At 37.3% G+C, this 21,789-nt stretch overlaps 1 protein-coding gene across 10 annotated transcripts in view; it reads left to right on the plus strand.

Moving 5' to 3' along the window:
* The first annotated feature begins 7,686 nt into the window (after positions 1 to 7,686).
* Positions 7,687 to 21,789, plus strand: part of C901 — a 30,206-nt gene continuing 16,103 nt past the window's right edge. The window contains exons 1-5 of one of the 10 annotated variants that reach the window (XM_067784294.1): positions 7,827 to 7,906; positions 7,992 to 8,221; positions 11,150 to 11,257; positions 12,585 to 12,874; positions 16,589 to 16,727. In XM_067784294.1, the coding sequence (XP_067640395.1) occupies positions 12,743 to 12,874; positions 16,589 to 16,727 (271 nt within the window). In that variant the 5' untranslated portion in view covers positions 7,827 to 7,906; positions 7,992 to 8,221; positions 11,150 to 11,257; positions 12,585 to 12,742. Of the gene's footprint in view, positions 7,772 to 7,816; positions 8,222 to 11,149; positions 11,258 to 12,581; positions 12,875 to 16,588; positions 16,728 to 21,789 lie in introns of those variants that run through there. The other 9 variants (XM_067784295.1, XR_010953072.1, XM_067784298.1 and 6 more) reach the window with 9 other exon arrangements.

Raw genomic sequence — 21,789 nt, forward strand, 5'->3', positions numbered from 1 at the left:
TTCAGCATACTGCAAGAAAGTCAAAACTACATTCTGAAAATTCTGGCCAAGAAGAAAAATTTATACGCACCAAATGTTCAACGTAATAGAGCATTAAAACTACTGGATGCCAATTCCATTTTCAAACTAACGGTTTTAAATGAATTTTATGAGGAAAATGACTTTCAGGTCCCACTATCTCACAGTCTTTGCACACGAAGGCGCCTAGAGAAAAGACTAATAGTACCAAAGTTTCTAAATAATTAAACTAACAAATCTTTGTGCGTGTCCCTTCCTGCACTTTTTAATAACTTGCCAATAACCTTAGCCAATTTACCAAATACATTTAAAAGAAAATCCCTTCTTAAAGATCATATTAAAAGTTTACTTCAACGAAATTCTCAGCGTAAATATATATAAAGCTCACTTTGAAAACTATATATAAAAGATCTTTAATATCACTTAACATTATGTAAATAAAAAGTTTGTAAAAATTTATGTTCATATTTATACATTAATGCACCATTTCTAATTGAAGATTTATTTAAACATATGCTGTTAAATACTTGCATTTAAATAAACCTGCAGACAAGCACTTTAGAGTCGCGGGTTTTATCTTAAATTGTATTTGTATTAGTAAAAGAACGAAAAGGTTAATAAATTCAAATTCAATTCAATTGTTATTATACATAATATATAAATAAAAAAATTTTAAGAACTGGCCAAAAAAAAAATGCCTATGGTACTTTTTTAACCGACACCAATGCCGAATACTGCTGTTAAATATTGCTAAACAGTATTAAGTGAGGCGCCACACGAAACGATTCTTTTCGGGCAGTTGACTTGCACTTAGCTTTACGAATGTTATATATGTATGTATATTCCATTAAAACAAAAGCTAAAAATTTCATTTTATAGAAAAATTGGATGCACATATACAATGTACACCAAGATAATTCGATATAAAACTTTGAAAACAAATACAAAACACCATTCATTGCATTATTTTTATTACTGATATAAAATAACTTATAAATAAAACTGTGACAAAATAAAAAAAGTTTAAGAATGCTCCTTGCGATCTATACAACAAGTTGTAGGTCTGCTCGAGTATACAAAAAGTGCATTTTCATAATTTCCAAAAAATCCCCAAAATTGGAGTTAGGGCCAAAACCCCTTTCCATAGATCGAATCATATACATAAGTATTGCTTATAACTTTATTACTGTCCTTTGGTATTTAATTAGCATTAAACGTGATCCCCAACATTCGATATTTTTTAAAATACAAGGGTAATAAATTTCATTAACCGGTACTAAATTAGTAATAAATGTTTTGCAGTTTAGTACGGTCTCGTTTTTTGATTGTGCATATGAGTTGGGTTTGCTTAAGCTTAAGCTAGCCCAACCCTCGATATTTTTTAAAATACAAGGGTAATAAATTTAATTAACCGGTACTAAATTAGTAATAAATGTTTTGCAGTTTAGTACGGTCTCGTTTTTTGATTGTGCATATGAGTTGGGTTTGCTTAAGCTTAAGCTAGCCCAACCCTCGATATTTTTTAAAATACAAGGGTAATAAATTTAATTAACCGTTACTAAATTAGTAATAAATGTTGTGCAATTTAGTACGGTCTCGTTTTTTGATTATGCATATGAGTTGGGCTGGCTTAAACTTAAGCTAGCCCAACCCTCGATATTTTTTAAAATACAAGGGTAATAAATTTCATTAACCGGTACTAAATTAGTAATAAATGTTTTGCAGTTTAGTACGGTCTCGTTTTTTGATTGTGCATATGAGTTGGGTTTGCTTAAGCTTAAGCTAGCCCAACCCTCGATATTTTTTAAAATACAAGGGTAATAAATTTAAATAACCGTTACTAAATTAGTAATAAATGTTGTGCAATTTAGTACGGTCTCGTTTTTTGATTATGCATATGAGTTGGGCTGGCTTAAACTTAAGCTAGCCCAACCCTCGATATTTTTTAAAATACAAGGGTAATAAATTTAATTAACCGTTACTAAATTAGTAATAAATGTTGTGCAATTTAGTACGGTCTCGTTTTTTGATTATGCATATGAGTTGGGCTGGCTTAAACTTAAGCTAGCCCAACCCTCGATATTTTTTAAAATACAAGGGTAATACATTTCATTAACCGGTACTAAATTAGTAATAAATGTTTTGCAGTTTAGTACGGTCTCGTTTTTTGATTGTGCATATGAGTTGGGTTTGCTTAAGCTTAAGCTAGCCCAACCCTCGATATTTTTTAAAATACAAGGGTAATAAATTTAATTAATCGTTACTAAATTAGTAATAAATGTTTTGCAGTTTAGTACGGTCTCGTTTTTTGATTGTGCATATGGGTTGGGCTGGCTTAAACTTAAGCTAGCCCAACCCTCGATATTTTTTAAAATTCGAGGGTAATAAATTTAATTAACCGGTACTAAATTAGTAATAAATGTTGTGCAATTTAGTACGGTCTCGTTTTTTGATTGGGCTGAAAAGGTTGGGCTAGCTTAAGAGACCTATTATAACCACGTCCACTTTTTCGATATCGCAAATCTCGAAAAACCGAAAAAGTGCGATAATTCATTACCAAAGTTGGATAAAACGATGAAACTTGGTAGGCAGGTTGAGCTTATGACGCGGAATAGAAAATTTGTAAAACTTTGGACAATGGGCGTGACACCGCCCACTTTTAAAAGAAGGTAACTCAAAAGTTTTGCAAGCCGTAATTTGGCAGTCGTTGAAGATATCATGTTACTCCTATTACTATATGTGTGCCAAATAAAAATTAGCAAAATCGGAAGACGAATACGCCCACTTTAAAACAAAAATTTTAAAAGTCAAATTTTAACAAAAAATTTAATATCTTTACAGTATATAAATAAATTATGTCAACATTCAACTCCAGTAATGATATGGTGCAACAAAATACAAAAATAAAAGAAAATTTCAAAATGGGCGTGGCTCCGCCCTTTTTCATTTAATTTGTCTAGAATACTTTTAATGCCATAAGTCGAACAAAAATTTACCAATCCTTGTGAAATTTTGTTAGGGCATAGCTTCTATGCCGATAACTGTTTTCTGTGAAAATGGGCGAAATCGGTTGAAGCTACGCCTAGTTTTTATACATATTCGACCGTCTGCCCTTCCTCTTGGCCGTTAACACGATAACTTGAGCAAAAATACATATATCTTTACTAAGCTTTGTTCACGTACTTATCTCGACTCACTTGGGGCGAAATTCGACTATGACCACGTTTACATTTTAGATATCGAAAATTTCGAAAAATGAAAAAAATTCACAATTCTATACCAAATTCGAAAAAAGGGATGAAATATGGTGATTCTGGGTTACTCTCGTCCACAGTTTGGTCGATATCTATAAACGCTTTCACATATTCTTACTACGGGCCACTTCCTTTTGAAACCCTTATTAATACCTTTAAGTTGATACCAATATCGTACAAACACATTATAAAGTCACCACTGGTCCGCCTTTATGGCGATATCTCGAAAAGGCGTCCACCTAAAGAACTAAGGTCCACTCCCTTTTAAAATACTCATTACCACCTTTGATTTGATACCCATATCATACAGAAACATTCTAGAGTCACCCCTGGTCCACCTTTATGGCGATATCTCGAAAAGGCGTCCACCTATAGAACTACGGCCCACTCCCTTCTAAAATACTCTTTAATACCTTCCATTTGATACCAATGTCATACAAACACATGCCAGGGTTACCCTAGGTTCACTTTCCTACATGGTGATTTTCCTTATTTTGTCTCCAAAGCTCTCAGCTGAGTATGTAGTGTTCGGTTACACCCGAACTTAGTCTTCCTTACTTGTTTTCTTAACACTTTAAGTTGAAACGATTCCAAAACAACTCAAACTTTTATGTTGTCGGAAACATCAACATTAAAAAAGGCTGTTTTATTATCTTCTTAGATTCGTTCGCGTGAGTGAAAATTCGTAATAACTTGAACAAAATGTTACTAACTTTGGAAAAATCCTGTTCGTTCAAACAAAACGTTTGCAACAAGATGGCACAATTTTGCATTTCGCTTGGAGAAGAAGTTGCATAATTGTACCCGATAAATAGTAGTAGTACTTCACAACTATACTACACAACCAATAGCGTGTTTAAATCAAAACTGATTAGTCTTACCTCAGCTTGCGCTGCTTTTATACTCACGGCTTTCCCGTTCTCCCGTTTCTCATAAGGTCTAATAATTTGGCGAGCTTCATGCTTGGTTACCAGCCATATACATGTATATTTGTAGTTTGTAGCCATATGCGTGTGTATATGTGAGTACTACTTCGTCTGATGATTACAATTTTCATCCATCGCAAAACATGTTGAATCAACTGCGCACAAATCGTTGATTCATAATTGACCGTTTTAGTAGTCAAATTAACAAAAAAAGTTGTTACGATAGCTCTGTACGGAAGTACCTATGTTGCGGAGTGCCTGCCGAACAGTGCTGAGGGGCGACCGCGCTTAAAAAAATTTTCTTTTAGTTAAAAAACCTTATTTCTAAAATTTGTATGTTGCTTCGCCCGGGGTGTGAACCCAGGGTCTTCGGTGTGATAGGCGGAGCTCGCTGCCATCACACCACGGCGGCCGCCATATACATACGTAAATATGTGCATACATATAGTACACAGAATACATAAGTACAAAGTAGAGAGCGCAGTGAGCGTAAAATTCTCTTTGAAATTTGCTGATGTATTGGCTGTTGATCGATGTTGAAATGACCAGTGAGATCAGTTGTGTTAACAGAAAAATCAGTTAGATTGATTAGGAATCTGTAAATTTTACAGAATTTTGTTAACTTAATAGCGACAATCTCTCTTGACTAAACTAAATTGTTCGCTTGACAAAGAACTCGGTCAAATTAACCCTGATTCGATCAATTTCACCGAATCCCCGTTAAATCAAGAACAACAGAATCGATTTGTTGATTTTACTAGCACCATTTCTTTCAGTGTACATATTTATACCCCTTGACTGGTTAATGCAACATAAATGACTAAGAACTCATACTTTTTTCAAAAATACTCTTTCGTAAAAAAATTTTTACATTTCCTTAAAATTCTTAGGCAAAAGTTCTATTTTGTATATGCTTATGTTTGTACTTTAAGGAGATTTAATCTATCTATATCTATACATATTGTAACGAATGTTAGCAGCACTGAGCGATGCTGTCGTCTCTAAGCCGATTCTAAGCAGTGACGTGAATGCACATCAATAATTCAATCATTATGTATCTACATAAACGAAACAATAATTGCGTCTACATATATGTACCATGTACGTACACGAGCAGCGGAGAGTCAATGCACAAACACATGCATATATCTGAGATACTCCTATAAGTAAGCAATGAGAAAAACTATAAAATTGTGCAATTGTAGTTACAGCTGAGAAGTTTGAGAGCTGCTGGACTAGTAGATTCTTGAATCGCCTAGAAGATGCGAAGGTTGAAATCAAAGAGTATAAAAGGCAACAATTGTAGAGGCGCTGGAATTCAGTTTGATTTGAGTTGTCAAGCAGTTTCGATTAAGACGATATCTAGCGAGTAATAGCAGTATTATTTTGAAAGTCAGTTCCATTTAAGCTATCAGTTTGGTTATTAAGCCAGCTAATTGCAAAGTATAAGTGTTATTGTGAAGTACTTTAATAAAGGCCATTTTTCCATTATTCAATATTGGAGTTATTTATTCAACAGTTTAGTGATACGAACTTAGCAAAAAGGCAAATAAGAGGATTTGCAAGCAAATTCGTTACAATATAATGAAGGATATATGTTTCTATGCAGCATATGGACTTCGCAACAACTCCCCCATTTTATTCAAATTTTCAGAGTCGCCTCGTGGCAATACCAGGAGTGCTCCTATGAAGTTGCTTCCCGGAAAGTGGACTTGGGCCGATATATTCAAACAAACTCTATTCATGGTTCGATTTGCCTGAAATTTGGTATATATTTTCCTAGATTAGTATTTACGATACCCTTCTTCCGCGAAGTAAACCAGAGGCCAATCTATTAGAACAAATTGAATTTGGAATTTAGGTAGCTCTTTGCCTAGATTAGTATTTACGACTCTTTTCCAGGAAGTGGACCAGGGAACGACTGGGATGGGACTTTGACTGGAACTGGAGTGTAAATATAACTAGAACTGGGAGAAGAGAAAAGAGGGACGAACAAAGAGACTGAGAAAGATATTGAATTAGACGAAGAAATATTGGAAAAGAAGTCACGGAAAATACAGAGAAGGAGAAAGAAACACATATAAAGAGAAAAGCAGAGGGAGCTAAGAGGTAAAAACTTGTAAAAACTTATGCAGATCTGCTAGTTATTAATAAAGAGAACTAGAAGACCAGGCATACGTTGTCCTGCCCAAATGTTGGCCTATCTGCATACATTTTAATAAGCTTTTTCCGCCTGACTCTGCCCTCCCACCCTCTTCATTTTTTCCTAATTCTTTTATTCACTCCTCCCTCCGTCTTTTTCGCTCGATCTTCGTCTCATTCTATCTCTTTCTCAATCTCCTTCTCTCCTTTCTCTTCTCTCAATTCCTTCTCATTCTTCTGCATCCCTTATTGCCTGTCCCAGAGGGTGGTATATATTTTATTCTAGTCCCAGTCCCACTCCGAGTCTCAGTCCCAGTCCTAGTCCTAATCCCAGTCCCAGTCCGTCTCTGGATAATATATTACTCTGTACTAAAGCACTCATCAACAGCTTTCATTTGATAACCATATAGTATAAATACTGTCTAGGCATTTACTGGCCCACGTTTTGGCCTATATCTCGACACCCTAGTCACCCTCTACACAACTAAAGACGTTCCTGAATAAAAAAAATGTCATAGTACCTCTAAATCGCGTGCCCCTCAGAAACCGCCCCACCCTCTCTGCGGGCCTGGTGATGTGCTATACTTGATATCATTCGCTATAACATTTTTTATTGATAAGCAGGTTGTTTAATTGAACACCAAGCAATTACACGGAAGTATATCTGCACCACCTGAAAATATGAGTGCCACTGCGTATACGTATCATTTTATTATTACGTGTAAACAAATAAAAAAAATTTGCAATAAAATCATATTGCGACTATAAACTGAGATATAACCTATCCTGTGTCTCAAGTTAGATCAAACTACACACGGGGTGCAAAACAAATTCAAAATCGGCTCAGTAGTTTAGGAGTCCATCGCGGCCGAAAATGTTGTTGCACGTGTATTTTATATATTAAGATAGCTGTTGAATGCGAACCTATCTTTCGCTTATCTTTATGGGGCTCAGTAATCATTTTCAAGGTCTTAGGGCGTTTTTAGAATGATTGGGTAATTTCATTCATGGAAGGGGCGTATTCATAAAGACATGCAAAAGTCGCCTGCAGAATCTGTTTGTACCGCATCCTTAAATTGTTAGTTAAATCTCAACAACTCAAACCGTACAAAGTATAGTCAAATCCCACTATAAATTAGAAACGTACCTGAGAAATATATACATACATAAAACATTATTTCACAGCTTTCTCTCAGTGTAAGTATCAATTGATTCACCTTGCCCACTTGGTAGTAATTGCAACAGTTGATTAGTTAAAACAAGTTGACATACTTCAAAGTGAACTTTTGTCAGCTATGTAGCAACTAAATATCACTCAGTTACACTCGCTCAATCGCGCAAACGGCTTCGAGTTTCGCTTTGGCGAAGAATAAACAAAAGCACTCAAGAGACATTTTCACGTGGCCATGGACTTGAACTGAAATTGAATTGGTAAAAAGAAATTACATAGTTGGATTGAGATTGTTGAGCGTAGAGGTTAAGTTGCAGCGGTAAAAGAAAGTGGCGGTGAAGAACTCAAAATGAATAGTCAAATAGATATACAAATTAAATTTCGAAGAGCGTGAAGTGGTTATAATTTTTGTGGAATAATCAATAAAAAATATTAAAAAAAAATTTTTTTTAAATATCATTTCAAAATGATTGTACTCAGATTTTGTTTTTGCGAGAATTTGAATGACGATTTGTTTGTGAATTATCTGAAATTAATATTAAAAATAAACGAATAAATTAAAAGAATTTTGATTGCGATTACATTCTGCACAATACCATTCACACATATTAAAGTACGAGCCAAAACAATCCATTTATTTGGTATCATAACTTGACAGCTTGTCATTGATTTGTCATCAAAATTTCTCCTATGCGTTGGATGTCGCAAGTGTAATTATTTTCATGCCATTAAACGTTTTTTTTTTTTTTTTTAATTTTTAAACAGAAAATTCTTCAATTTCTTGTTATCGCTTAGTTGGCCGTCGGTGCGTGCGCAGGCGCATTGGCATAAGTTGCTTTCAACAGACGCGAAGCGCTAAATGGCAATTTTATGTGCTTTGCGCCGTACAGTGTAAAGTGTACGATAAAAATATGTTAAAATAAGTGATATTTTGAACTTGTTTATGGGCTAAATTACGGTTTGGGTTACAGTTTCGGTTTCGGTCCGTTACGGTCCCCACTTCATACCAACTACAGTTCCGGGTGCAGTTTCGGTTCCTACTTCAGTCCAAATTCGGTTTCGGTTACGGTTCCAGTCCGCCTGCGATTCCATCATCGGACCAATTTCGAGTTCTGTTCCAAGTTCCGTTATGGTTTTAGCTTCGGTTCGATTTCGATTTCGGTTCGGTTTCGACTTCGGTTTCGTTCTCGAATTAGTTAATATTTTGGTTTTGTTTTCAGTCCGATATTCGCTCCGATGCCGGTTCCACTTTTGGTCCGGTTTCGGTTTTAGTCTCAGTTTTGTTACTGAATTAGTTAGGGTTTTAGTTTAGTTTTCGTTTTCGCTTTCCACTCCGATTTCGGTTCCGGCTTCAGTTTCCGCTTTATTGTCGAACTCGTTACCAAATCATTAGGGTTTAATTTTGTTTTCAGTTACATTTCCCGCCCCGGTTTCGATTCCGGTTTAGGTTCTAGTTCCTCTTTCGGTTCCGGCTCCGATTTCTTTAGGGTTTTGGTTTTGCTTTCGAGTCCGATTTCCACACTAGTTTTAGTTCCGGTTTCAGTTTCGGTCCGGCTGAGTTTTCGGGTTCTTTCTTTTCTTTCCTTTCCTTCTCTCGCATCTTTCTCCTCTCTTTTGCTCTTCTGTTCTTTCCTTCTTCTCCTTTGCTTTCCCGTACATCTACCTTTACCTCTTCCTGCTCTTTTTACTTTCTAATGTATTCATTCTTCGAATTACCATATCGCAAATTCTTTACTTTAGCTCACAACCGGTAAAACTCATCTAAATATATGGGGGAGAGATGCTTTGGACACAGGACCACGACTCCGTAGCGAAAACTGAAAATTTACTTCAATGAAGAGATATTTGCAAAATATATCGAATATTTTCATGTGGTTGTTGTAATTTCGATGATTTTGTTTAACTCAAATAAATATTATGAAGAAAAGTGTTTAGTCCGGGTATAGTTTTGATCTCCAAACTGTCTTGGGCTCTTGATTTCTATCACAAATTTAACAGAACCTCGATTCCAATTCCGATACGACTGGACTTAAATTTATGTGGACTTCCGATTGCGACTTCGGTTGCGACTAATTTAAACCGGATGTATGTGTAACTAAGAGTCACGCCACCTAGATGCCGGAGTTTCTGACATGCCAGAGCGACGAATTCCTCCATGCTTGCGCGTTCAATTTCGGATCCGATTTCAGTTCCTACAAATCTATTTTTAAAGTTCGGATTCTGGTTCCGGTAAACTCACGTCCGTTACATGTTCTTATTGTTGTAGCAGTGCTTCGCCCCATCCAATAGGTCTGACCAATCACAACTTGTCATCAATGGCCTCTAATGGTAGTCCAAGTAAACTTGCTGTTTCAACAGGGGTGGACTATAATGAGAGGGGTGTTAGAGCCGTTGGTTCCACAATACAGTTGAAGAGGTGGTTGGTGTCATGTGGGGACACATTGCAAGCAGGACATACATTTTGTATGTCGTGGTTGATTCTACATAGGTAAGAGTTTAACCTGTTACACTACCCAGATCGAAGTTGAGCTAAAGTGACGCGCGTTTCCCTAGCGAGAGTGCGTACCTACTCTGCTAGTTCTGGGTATTTTTCTTTGAGTGCCGGATTTGCCGGGCAATTCCTGACATAGAGGTCTGACGCCTATTTGTGGATATCACTGAGGACCTGCTTGTGCTTTTTTGCTTCATATGGCCGTGTTCTTAGGTGCCGTATTTCCTTGTAATGCTTACGGAGATGACTCCTTATGCCCCTGGACACTGTAGCCTCATCAAACAGATTCCTGTTGGGATGCCCAGGTTTCTGGGTATTTAACAGAAATTGTTTGGTTAGCATTTTATTTCTCTCCCTACTGAGGAGTACTCTTGCCTCATTTTGTAGATGGTGTTCTGGGAACATAAGAAGACAGCCCGTAGCAGTTCTGAGGGCTGTGTGGGTTGGTAGGCCTGTATTTTCTTCCAGTGAGTAACCTTTAGGCTTGGCGACCATATAGGGGAAGCGTAGCATGCAATCGGCCGGTCAATTGTTTTGTAAGTGGTAATGAGCATTTCTTTACCTTTACCCTAAGTGCTGCCGGCAAGAGATTTGAGGATTTTACTACGACTCTGGATTTTGGGTACAATTGCGGCTACATGCTCTCCAAAATGTACATCCTGATCAAACGTGGCAACCAAGGTTTTAGAGTGTATGACAGTTGGTAGCGTGGTGCCATCGACGTGGATGTTCAAAATGTTCGACATTTGACGCGTCCATGTTGTAAATAAGGTCGCCGATGACTTGGTCGGTGAGAATGTCAGGTCTCGCGAAGCAAAGAAACTGGAGAGAACAGAGACATAGCTGTTTATTTAGTCACAAAGCTCATCGATCTGTGGGTCTGGGCCTGTGGCCATTATTGTGCAGTCATCGGCGTAGGAAACGATAGTGACTCCTTCTGGTAGTGAAGGTAGCTTTGATATGTAGAAATTAAGCAGAAGTGGGGATAGGACACCACCCTGTGCCCTTGTTTAATTCTTCTTGGTTTCTTCCGTTACATTCCAGATTTTCGCTAACAGACTTATTGTCTGATTGCCCAAAAATATTCTCAATCCCACATTATACTTACCGTTACTCTTAAGCTTACATTCTGGATTCTCCCAAACAGTGAGCAAAGAAATCATCAAAAATTCAATTTTCGTCCGCAGTCTACGTGAAAACGTTACACTGTCCGTCGCTTTATCACCGCTTTCAATTTACCTAGTGACATACATACGTGAGTAAATATGTTTATATACAAATTGGCTGTGGATAGGCATGAGTTGTTGTTGTGCTTAATTTCTTTCTGTTTTTATACCTTTCATGAACATGAAATGGTATATTAACTTTGGTCCGATGTTTGTAACGTTGAGAAATATAGAAGATAGGCTCACCATTAAGTATATCGAATTGATCAGGGTGACGAACTGAGTTGATATAGCCATGTCCGTCTGTCTGTTTGAACGCAAACTAGTCCCTCAAATTTTGAAATATCTCAATGAAATTTGGCACAAGGATGTATTTTTGTATTATATTAGACATTTGTCGAATCCGGTAGGATCGGACCACTACAACATATATCTCCCATACAACCGATCGCTCAGATAAGACGATTTTGGTCATTCCTGCCGCAATTTAGAAAGTATAAACGTGAAACTCGGTGATATATATTCTAATATATCATAGAAGATATCCTGAAAAAATCACTTTGATCGGAGCTATATATAGTTATATCTCATACAACCGATCGTTCAGATAGAAAGATTTTTGGCAATTTCTCCCTTAATTTAGAAAGTATAAACGCGAAACTCGGTGATATACCTATATTTCAATATATCTTAGAAGATTTCCTGGTAAAATCATTTCGATCGGAGCTATATATAGTATATATCCCATACAACCGATCGTTCAGATAGAAAGATTTTTGGCAATTTCTCCCTTAATTTCCAATATAAAAACGTTAACTTTGGTGATATTTATTCTAATATATAATAGAAGATTTCATGAAAAAATCATTTCGATCGCAGCTATATATAATATATATCCCATACAACCGATCGTTCAGATAGAAAGATTTTTGGCAATTTCTCCCTTAATTTCCAATACAAAAACGTGAAACTTGGTGATATATATTCTAATATATCTTAGAAGATTTCCTGGTAAAATCATTTCGATCGGACCTATATATAATATATATCCCATACAACCGATCATTCAGATAAGGGGGTTTTTTGCCATTTTTTATTTTATATTTATCTTAAAAATCGTTTTCTGTTCACTATATATTTCTTATATTATACATCCGATTATTTGGAGATTACGAACGGGATAAGGTTATTGTTCAGCCCCATTCATGAAAGGTATGAATTATTCGGCACAGCCGAAGACAGTCCCGTCCTTACTTGTTTTTTTTTTAGTCTCAGTCATTTGCTTTACTTTCGTACCGCACTTGGCTTCTGTTTTATCGCTATCGTTTTTTGTGAAAATGTGTGTTTTTAATTTTATTTTGTTTTATTTTTTTTAATACTACTTTAACCGGTCCTTATTTGGATCTGTGCCAGAAGAAAGTACAAATTGCGTGTGATAAGCATATGAAAAAGAACTCATACATATGTATGTAAATTTGTTCGCAAACAATTAATTGAAAATAATTTCGTTTACATAATTGTGTGATTATATATAATACGAGCATTTAACTAGTAAAGCTGAGGGGCGTTAAATAATGTCTTACAATTTGATAATTTACTTGGCATATTTTATGCTAACACCAATTCTCGCACCAGCAATTTCATATCATAAGCGCTATTATGACTCGAGATATGCAAATTCGGATTTGCCAGAATGGAAGCAAAGGGTAAGTGAGTACCGACTGATGGATTGTTATTGAAGTGCGTATGGTATACTCAAACGCGAGTCATTTCAATCACGAGCACGTACGGGGTATATTAAAATTTTTAATTGGATACTTAAGTTAATTTTTTAGCTTATGCAAACGAGAACAAGTTTTAATATAGTTCTTATTGCGTACAAAATTAGAACCAAATTAGAATTTTTTTTTTAGCATCAAATATATTTTGCCAACTGTACAGATAGAATATGTCTAACAAATTTTTGGTTTTTTAAAAGTAATTCATAATTAATTAAACTTAATAAACTTGGTGGGCATGGATGGATTGCTCTTGTACTGCAACCATTTTTTTAAGAATTCATCAGTGTTGAAGATCTGTGATTGACTTTCTTTTCAGGCGCGTGAAATTAGTTGGTCTTAGAACTGATGTCGGAACTGAAGGGAGTTCAAGCACCATAGAGTAGGTTTGATGAGAGATTGGAAATAGAGGTTTACCCCGATCACTATATCGGCGGCGGCCTCGTAGGCACTATTATATACCGGCGGCGACGGTGTATTCGGTGCGCCGGCGTACGCCGGCATTCTTATTTTAACTAATTAATTTTTCTATTTAAAAAATATTTATGAAAGGTTTTATTTGTCCGATCCGCGGTTTTTGCCTCAACGTCTCGCGGATCGTTCAAAAAAGTTCAGGAGCATCTCCTTGTGGAGGGACTGTCCTCCATTCACTTACTCCAGGGATGCTTCGAACCTCACCCCGGTCTAAGGAACTGGTTCTGCTGCGGCTGCCGGAAAAAATTTAAGTATTTAAAATGGTCTTAGTTTTGTCTGTATGTCTCGTATAAAGGGTAGTTCCACCGAAGGAGATGTTCTGGTCTACCTCCTAATACTCGTTGTCGCCATGATTTCTTTAAATTATTTGTGGCCCCTTGCTGGTTACGCACAAAGGTGACTTACGATTGCTATTAATGGTATTTTTATACTGATGGCTCTCGTGGCACAGTTGTAACGATGCTGGCCTATTGTTGATCGCGGCAAAGGGCGCCTCTAGTTTTTTCGGCTGTTTTAAGAGCTCTAATTCCCGATGTGCGATGTCCTGCCACCACCAGTCAATACCACGCCCCCTATCCCTCGCACCGCATGCCAGCACAGAAGCTATAGGATTGCGATTTCGAACTTATACGTTCGTCGACTTCACTTTCCTAGAAGCTGTAGGTGTAACTCCGCAGACTTTCTAACTTATTTTTTTGTCGCGCTATGCTGCCGAGGTGGTGTGATGGTAGCATGCTCCCGGGCAAAGTGGATTTTATTGCGTAACTTTTGTGTGAAAATAGTATATAAAAAAAAAATAAATGTAAGGCGCGATAACCTCCGAAGAGATCTAAGGCCGAGCCTCTCCCAATTTGCGTCGTGCTCCTCTTGATTTTTCCCTACAAATTGGCCGGATGGGACCTAAATGTTTTATGCCGACTCCGAACGGCATCTGCAAGGTAGATGAGTTTTCACTGAGAGCTTTTCATGGCAGAAATACAATCGGAGCGCTTGCCAGACACTGCCGAGGGGCGACCCCGCTTAGGAAAATTTTCTTCTAATTGAAAAATCTTATTTCTAAAATTTCGATGTTGCTTTGCCCGGGAGTTGAACCCAGGGCATACGGTGTGATAGGCGGAGCACGCTACCATCACACCACATCCTACATAATTTAAATTTTATAAAGATCATGGGTAAATTTGTTTTAAATGTAGACCATAATTTGCAGACGTTTGTGTTCGAAACATTGATTTCTTTGTTAAACCAAAACTATATTTAAGAAAAAAGTCGACAGATTTTAAGGCGAAACATGTTAATGTTAGGCTCAGTCCAAACTGTTTGTTTTTTTTTTGATACAAGAATATCATTATAAATAACCGCGTAGCTTCAGTTTTCAAACTAGTTCGACTGTCCACTACGTTAGGGTAGTAGCACACCCGGTCATTTGTTCGACTGTCTTGGGAAGCTTTTGTTTCACCACTTTGACCGTTCATGCCAAGGACAAAGCCTCACCTGGTAAATATATGTGCCTACGTACTCACATATTTAACAGGATTCGTAACGTGTAGGTTATATTTAAACTTGATTGGTAGGCTATAATCAATATGATTCACTCCACTGGGCTAGTTGGGGATATGGCCGCCAACTTTTAGAAGTGTCAAACCAAAAGACTTGGGTATTAGATGATGAAGTATGGAAATCAAAATTAAGAATTTAAATTTTTTATATAAATTTTCTTTTATTGTTTATATTTATATTAATATTTATATTAAACTTTGCCTATTTTAAGTTCAATTTCTTACAATTGGTCACTCATCTCATATGGATTACACAAATCTCGCAATATTGCCTTTCCATTCTCGCCTGGCCATTTTCATATGCGAATTCAAGTGGTCTCAGCTGCTGATTCTGCTTATATTTTACTAGCGCGCTTTAAGGAGGTTCTATACTCCCAAAACTACTCTCGTAGTAACAATAGTTCCTGATACAACGAAGGTCTTCTTGCTACTTGAGATTGGACAGGGAACTTTCTATGTTACCTGAAATCTGCAGTCTTTGTGGATATTTAATATAGTTTCTACACAACTTACCACTTACTGTTCTGTCGAACCGACCCCCAGATATGTATTTGAAGTTTTGTTAGAAAAGCTTTATTTCGCTTTTACAGTTTATATCGACAAGATACATGTGATAATCTTACACAGATTTTTTATTGGAGTCTTCCAATTTCCTTTTTTAAAACAGAGAAAAGAGGTAAAATAAGCCAGCATGATTCGATGATGCCCAGCAACGCCTTGTGAAGCTCTACGTACGTAACTCTTGAAGAAGCTCTAAGGACGTAAGACGTAGATTGAAAAGCTATGTATCTATATTTGGTCAATTATAGCAGTCTCAATCGATAATATAATTTAAGGGATCGGGATTAGGATCCAAATGTGAATCATTATCATTAATTGAAGTTTAGCCGGCTTTTGTGTCCATCTGTAAGCAAGATATAAAAGTCATTCCGTCTGAGATAACTAATGATCATTTGGACCTACAAGAAAGGCAAAGTCTTGGTCTACTTCTTTTTATAAGCTTATTCGAAGTAATCCCTTCCATGTGCTGACATCTATGGATGAGGATAAAAGCTCATTCTACTACGAAGGATCTCTATATGTTCCCATTTACTGAAAAATATGTTCTTATACTCATATTTGGCATGACAGCAAGGATTTTAAGTCTTTTGCTGACCTTCTAATTTAAGTATTCAAGAAGTTATCTCATTTTCCAACTCTAATCAATACAGCAAGATGGTTATGAAAGGGTATTTATAGACTTTGATCTTTTTTTATTGATATGGAGAGAATTAGGCTTTGGTGTTGTGCCATCATCGGTCTCGTTTTTCGTTGGAGACGAAACTATAGAGACGAGATGGCGCAATGCCGAAAACGGTTTGCCTCCAAACTAAATTTGATATGGGATAACGGAATATCGTTTCAATATAAATATATTATTCACCCTGTCGAAAAAATTAACAAAATAAAGCGAATCAATTGAAAAGGGCTTCCATCACCTGCAACTTTTGAACATGTTTATACCACTTATTTCAATACACTTCTAGTACATTAACATAGATAAATACATAACAAAATTTTGACAAGTTTTATTATAGATAAAAATACATATTTATTTATTAAATATTTACAGGCTTGTCAAAAAACTCAAAGGGAGAAAATTAATTTGCATTACATTTGCGATGAGAAGGGTAATGTCAAATGTTTGCCTGGCTGGCAGGGTGACCTGTGTCAAGTGCCACTTTGCCGAAAGGGATGCGATCCAATGAATGGTAAGCAGCGAACTGACAAATGTAAAAACTCATTTAAAAATTATATTAATTGCAAGAAGCAATTACAGTAAGTAAATTTTGGAAGGCTAAATTATTGAACAAAGGTTTAGGTAAACAATTGCTTTTTGAATAAAGCAAATAATTTGAAGTCTAACTTCCTCTGAAAAGTGCACTACAACCACAACCCACATCAAAATAAAAAGAGAGCGTTGCTTCGGAAAAGCCATTGACTTCCAGGGCAGCAGAGAGCCGGTGACAGTTCGCGTTTACGGGCCCCCCTAAAAAATAAACTCAATCCAGTAAAAAAAATAACATAACCTACATACATTTTTCAATTCACATTGTCAGTTTTATTACATATAAAACTAGCAGACCCGGCAGACGTTGTTCTGCCCTAAATTTGGCCTATCTGCATACATTTTAATAAACTTTTTCCGTCTAACTCTGCCCTACCCCTCTACACTTTTTCTTGATCTTTTTATTAACTCCTCCCTCCGTCTTTTTCGCTTCATCTCCATCTTTGTCTCATTCTATTTTTTTCTCAGTCTCCTTCTCTCTTTTCTCTTCTCTCAAGTTTTACTCCTTCTTCTTCATCTCTTATTGCCAGTCCCAGAGGGTGGTATGTATTTCGTTCCAGTTCGGAGTCTCAGTCCCAGTCCTAGTCCTAATCCCAGTTCCAGTCCGGCTCTGGGATACTTCCCGGAAAAAAGCATCGTAAATACTAATATAGGCAAATTTAGTTTCTTGTATTCCGGCCTTTTAGTTAATATATTCAAAGTATGTTTGAGCTCTAGGTTAATATATACATATGTTTATTAAAATGCAGCAAATGTGTTTAAACAATGTATATTTATTTGTCAAATGGTTTGTCTTGCCAATATTTCGACTTCAATCTGAAGGCATATTCAGGACTGAAAAAACGAAAAACATTTATAGAGACATTGGTACATACATACATAATTATACAATTATCGTAAGTGCCAACTTACACTTATGACTGCACCTGGTCGACTAACTTTATATTTTATATTTTAACAAACAAGGGTAAAAGAAGAACATTAAAAAATATAAACAATAAAATACAGTAATCGTAAACAAATTTTTATACAAACAACAATACATTATTCTCCAACCGTAAGCGACGCTCACATCAGCAGCAGGTGAACAATTGTGCAAAAGAAGTCACACTCTTATTATAAGCCTTTTTTGTTGTGGTTGATAAGTTCTCTATAGGCGTAGGCGCAATGGTCTGTGTCTGATTTGAAATTTATGCGTTTGTCACTTGGTGTAGTTATTATGTGTAACATTTCAAGTATATAGCGTTTATTGCTGTTTCTCTCATACTGCATTATTGTTACATTTTCCAAGTCGGGAGAGTGTCCAGTGGTTCTGCAGTGCTGAGTTAAAGCTATCTTATTGTCATTAGGGTTGTCACGATTTCATCAAACATCAAAAAATTATTTCATCTATTATATCCGTAGAAATATCGATGCCATAAATCGTGAAGAATACCGCTGCCTTTTCTCTGAGCTCTTCTTCCGTCAGATCCTGATACTTCCACAAGAAACTAAATTTAATCGCAATGTCAGTTACGGCTTCGAAACGTTTTGTCATTTTACCAGTCAAGCAGTCCAAAAAACGTAAAAAACTTGCTGTTTGAATTGAGTTTCGGAATCACCCTCAGGTGATTCGACAGGCAATTCATCGAACTGGCGCTTTCTTATCTTACTTCTTTTCTCTGCGAAGGTATTCACAACTCCTATACTCCCTGCTATAACTTTACATTCTTGAAGTATGATCGACCAATGATCCCTGAACTTCTTCAAGTCATCAATCGGGCTACGTATATTTTATGTTTCCACGTCCAGTGTGGCATTCCTAGCTTGCAGTTCCAGATTTCGACGGTAGATTACCGTCAACACTTTGAGCCACTGTCAATACTGCTTTGAGAGTACTGTCAACACTGCTTTGCCTTGCCGGGCCCCCAAAAACTTTCCGGGCCCCCAAAAACTTTCCGGGCACCAGGGCAATTGCTCTGGCTGCCCCGCCCTCTCCGTGGCCCTGTTGACTTCTTTCATTGAGTCTAAGGACGCAAGGAATGTGTATGTGGTGCAATAATTTGATGCCTTGATTGACTTTGGAATATAGCGATTGTCATAATACACATTGTCTGAAGGAAATATGAGAAAACGAAGCGATTATTTCATATAAACTTCAGTAAACGCGGCACTCACATAGTTCTCTCTGTGCTGGGTGTATTTGGTGGTGATTTACCACCTTCGCTGGGTTCAACAGGCTTTTCGTCAATATCATTAATTGGCTCGTAACTGGTTAAGCGATTTTTGCCGTTGCATAACGATTCACGCCAGTTATCCCTGTTTCGTCATAAATGACGCCAACGGGGATCACCAAGGGAGATCTAGTCTTCTTCCACCTGCCTCCCAACTCAGTGCAGGTATTCCTCCCCCTCCTCTTCGAATTTACATTCGTATACAGTGACGAGGCTTCGCCTCATTTATCGCAGACCGACTTTTCCTCCTTATCCAAATCAGAGAAGGCAGAACATAAGGCGCATTCCTTAAGGCCAATGATATCATAGCACCAGCATACGACAGTAATGTTACGCTCTTATAAAAGACTGTCTCCAGCATTAGGTCAAAGAAATTGCACGAAACTGATTAGTGGTAAGTGTTGATTCTCTTATCCGCAGTCTTCTATATAGAACTTGCACGTGAAATAAAGTAGGCTAATATTGCATTAATTTGCGCGCTTTGTGGGACCAGAGAGAGATTTCACTACAATACCAATCCGGAGGCATGCGTTGCTCAGACAAAGAAGTTAATTTTATGCGTTATTGTTGGTGTTTTGCTTGCTCTCAATCCGCAGGTATGAAAGCCGAGTGTTGTTGTTGTTATTTTTGTAGACAGTGGTCTATTAATCAACTGTCCGTTTCGTGTGAAGCTTAAGGATGGCGAACTGTTTGTCTGTCAATACGTGCACGTCAGAGTCGACATTTGGACAGCGTAGAGTGCGCATACTTATCCACTATATGCATATCGTCGATCGCGACATGATCGATTCGGTTTTGTTCTAAGTCGACTATGATACACCTTTGACTCGACTTTGACTTGAATTTCGTTGAACTTTGACTCGACTTTGACCCGAATTTCACTCAACTTTGACGGGACATTGCCTTTATCTTGTATAAACTTTGACTCAACTTTAACTTAACTATGACTCGGCCACCGCGGTGTGGTGGTATCCTGCTCCGCCTACCATACCAAATACCCTGGGTTCAAGCCCGGGCAAACCAAATAGAAAATTTAGAAAATAGCTTTCCAATTAATATAAAGTCGTTCTAAGCGGGGTCGCAGCAAGGTACCTCTCGGTGCAAGTTCATTTTCCTCTTCGGGGTCGGCATAAAAAATAGATAATCTTGTCCCGCCAATATGTATTAAAAACTAAAAAAGGAGCACGAGGTAAATTGGAAGGGAAGCTCCGCCTAAAATCTTTGCGGAAGTTGTCATGCCTTGCATTTATTTTATTTTTTTGACTCGAATCTGGCCTAACTTTGACTCTACTCTTATGCAACTTTAACTCAACTTTAATTCGAATTTGACTCGCATTTTAGTTAACTTTATACGAAGCATTATTTTTATATCATGGGGGTAGTCATCGTATTTCTTTTCTAGCTTTACACAGGAGTCTTTATTCTTGTCGTCTGCATCGTCTAGCGGTGCATTTGCACAAAAAAAAACGTTTCGTTGGAAAACCTCGCGTTGATGCGTATTGCAGGCACACGCAGCACAAGGCCAACACCTCGGCTGTTAGTTGGGCTTCTGTTCATATGTTCATTGTAGTACATGCTCTAAGATCGTGGCCCCTTAAGTTATAGTCAGTTAATAATTTTCCGAGGTCGTCATCAGAAAAAATAGGTCTCATCAGATTATTGTTGCATTGTTGCATTTTTTCTTTGGAGAGCGTTTCCACGTGGCACATGCTAGGTGTAGTGCACAACCCAGTAACAGATTTAGACTTAAGTCGCCACTCACGATAGGTTTACCAACACCGGATATATTCTAAGCTCGCTTAACTGAAGAGACTGTTAAGTGCGATTAGTACGTAGCAGAAAAATGGAAGAGAGTCCCGCAAATCGCACGTTTCGTGCTTAAGATTTTATGACTACCTCTGAACTAGTGCAAATCGGATGCGTAACGGGCAGTTGACAGCTATACTTGCAACAAAAACACTAAGGGCTGAGCTATGTATATGCATTTAAACTGATCAATCAAATTAGCGATTATCTCAGAAACACATCCGACTAAAGGTCTGCTGAAATTGTGCATGTAGACAGAACTCAAACCTATGTGTAGATATATTGTGCATGACCTTTCAGCCTAATTTTGTATGTGGAGGCTTTTAATGTATCTAAGTACCTCTTCAGGCTTTTTAATCCATATCACATAGGGATTAAGAGTCACACCACCTAGATGGGATAGTCTCTGCCTTGTCAGAGCGACGCATTCGTCGAGAAGCTCACAGAAATGACAAATTTGAGTATCGGATGGATTTAACTTACGTAGGTGATATCGTAGACCACAGTTTACCGTATAGTACCCAGTGAAAATTCGTAGGTCCTCCCTAATTAGATTAATGAGCTTGTCTGATACTTTTGTTGGCCCGTCTTTGCACTAGGCAGTCAATCCAGTGACGTCTGAATTGTTTTGTTTCACAGTTAGTTATGGTTTCCCTGGTGTGGGCCTTTGTGAGTCCACAAAATGGCTCTTGACCATAGAATGCTCCTGTAGCACCCTGCTTTGCTGGGCAATCTGTAGATTTCTTGAAGTGCCGCCCATAGATGCCAGCTCCCGTTTTTACGTCATCGAATTTCGATCCATCCGTGAACCAGACCTCTAAGTCAGAGTCATTGTAAGGATTCCCTGTTTCCCTGTGTGTTCTGTTCACAATGGACACTTCAAATTATTGACCATTAGCAAGCACCTACTGTTTCATAAAAATTTATAAATTAATAATTTTCCAATCTACGAAGTTCGAACTAATA

The sequence above is a fragment of the Eurosta solidaginis genome, chromosome 4, assembly GCF_040869045.1.
Source record: "Eurosta solidaginis isolate ZX-2024a chromosome 4, ASM4086904v1, whole genome shotgun sequence".
Taxonomy (NCBI): domain Eukaryota; kingdom Metazoa; phylum Arthropoda; class Insecta; order Diptera; family Tephritidae; genus Eurosta; species Eurosta solidaginis.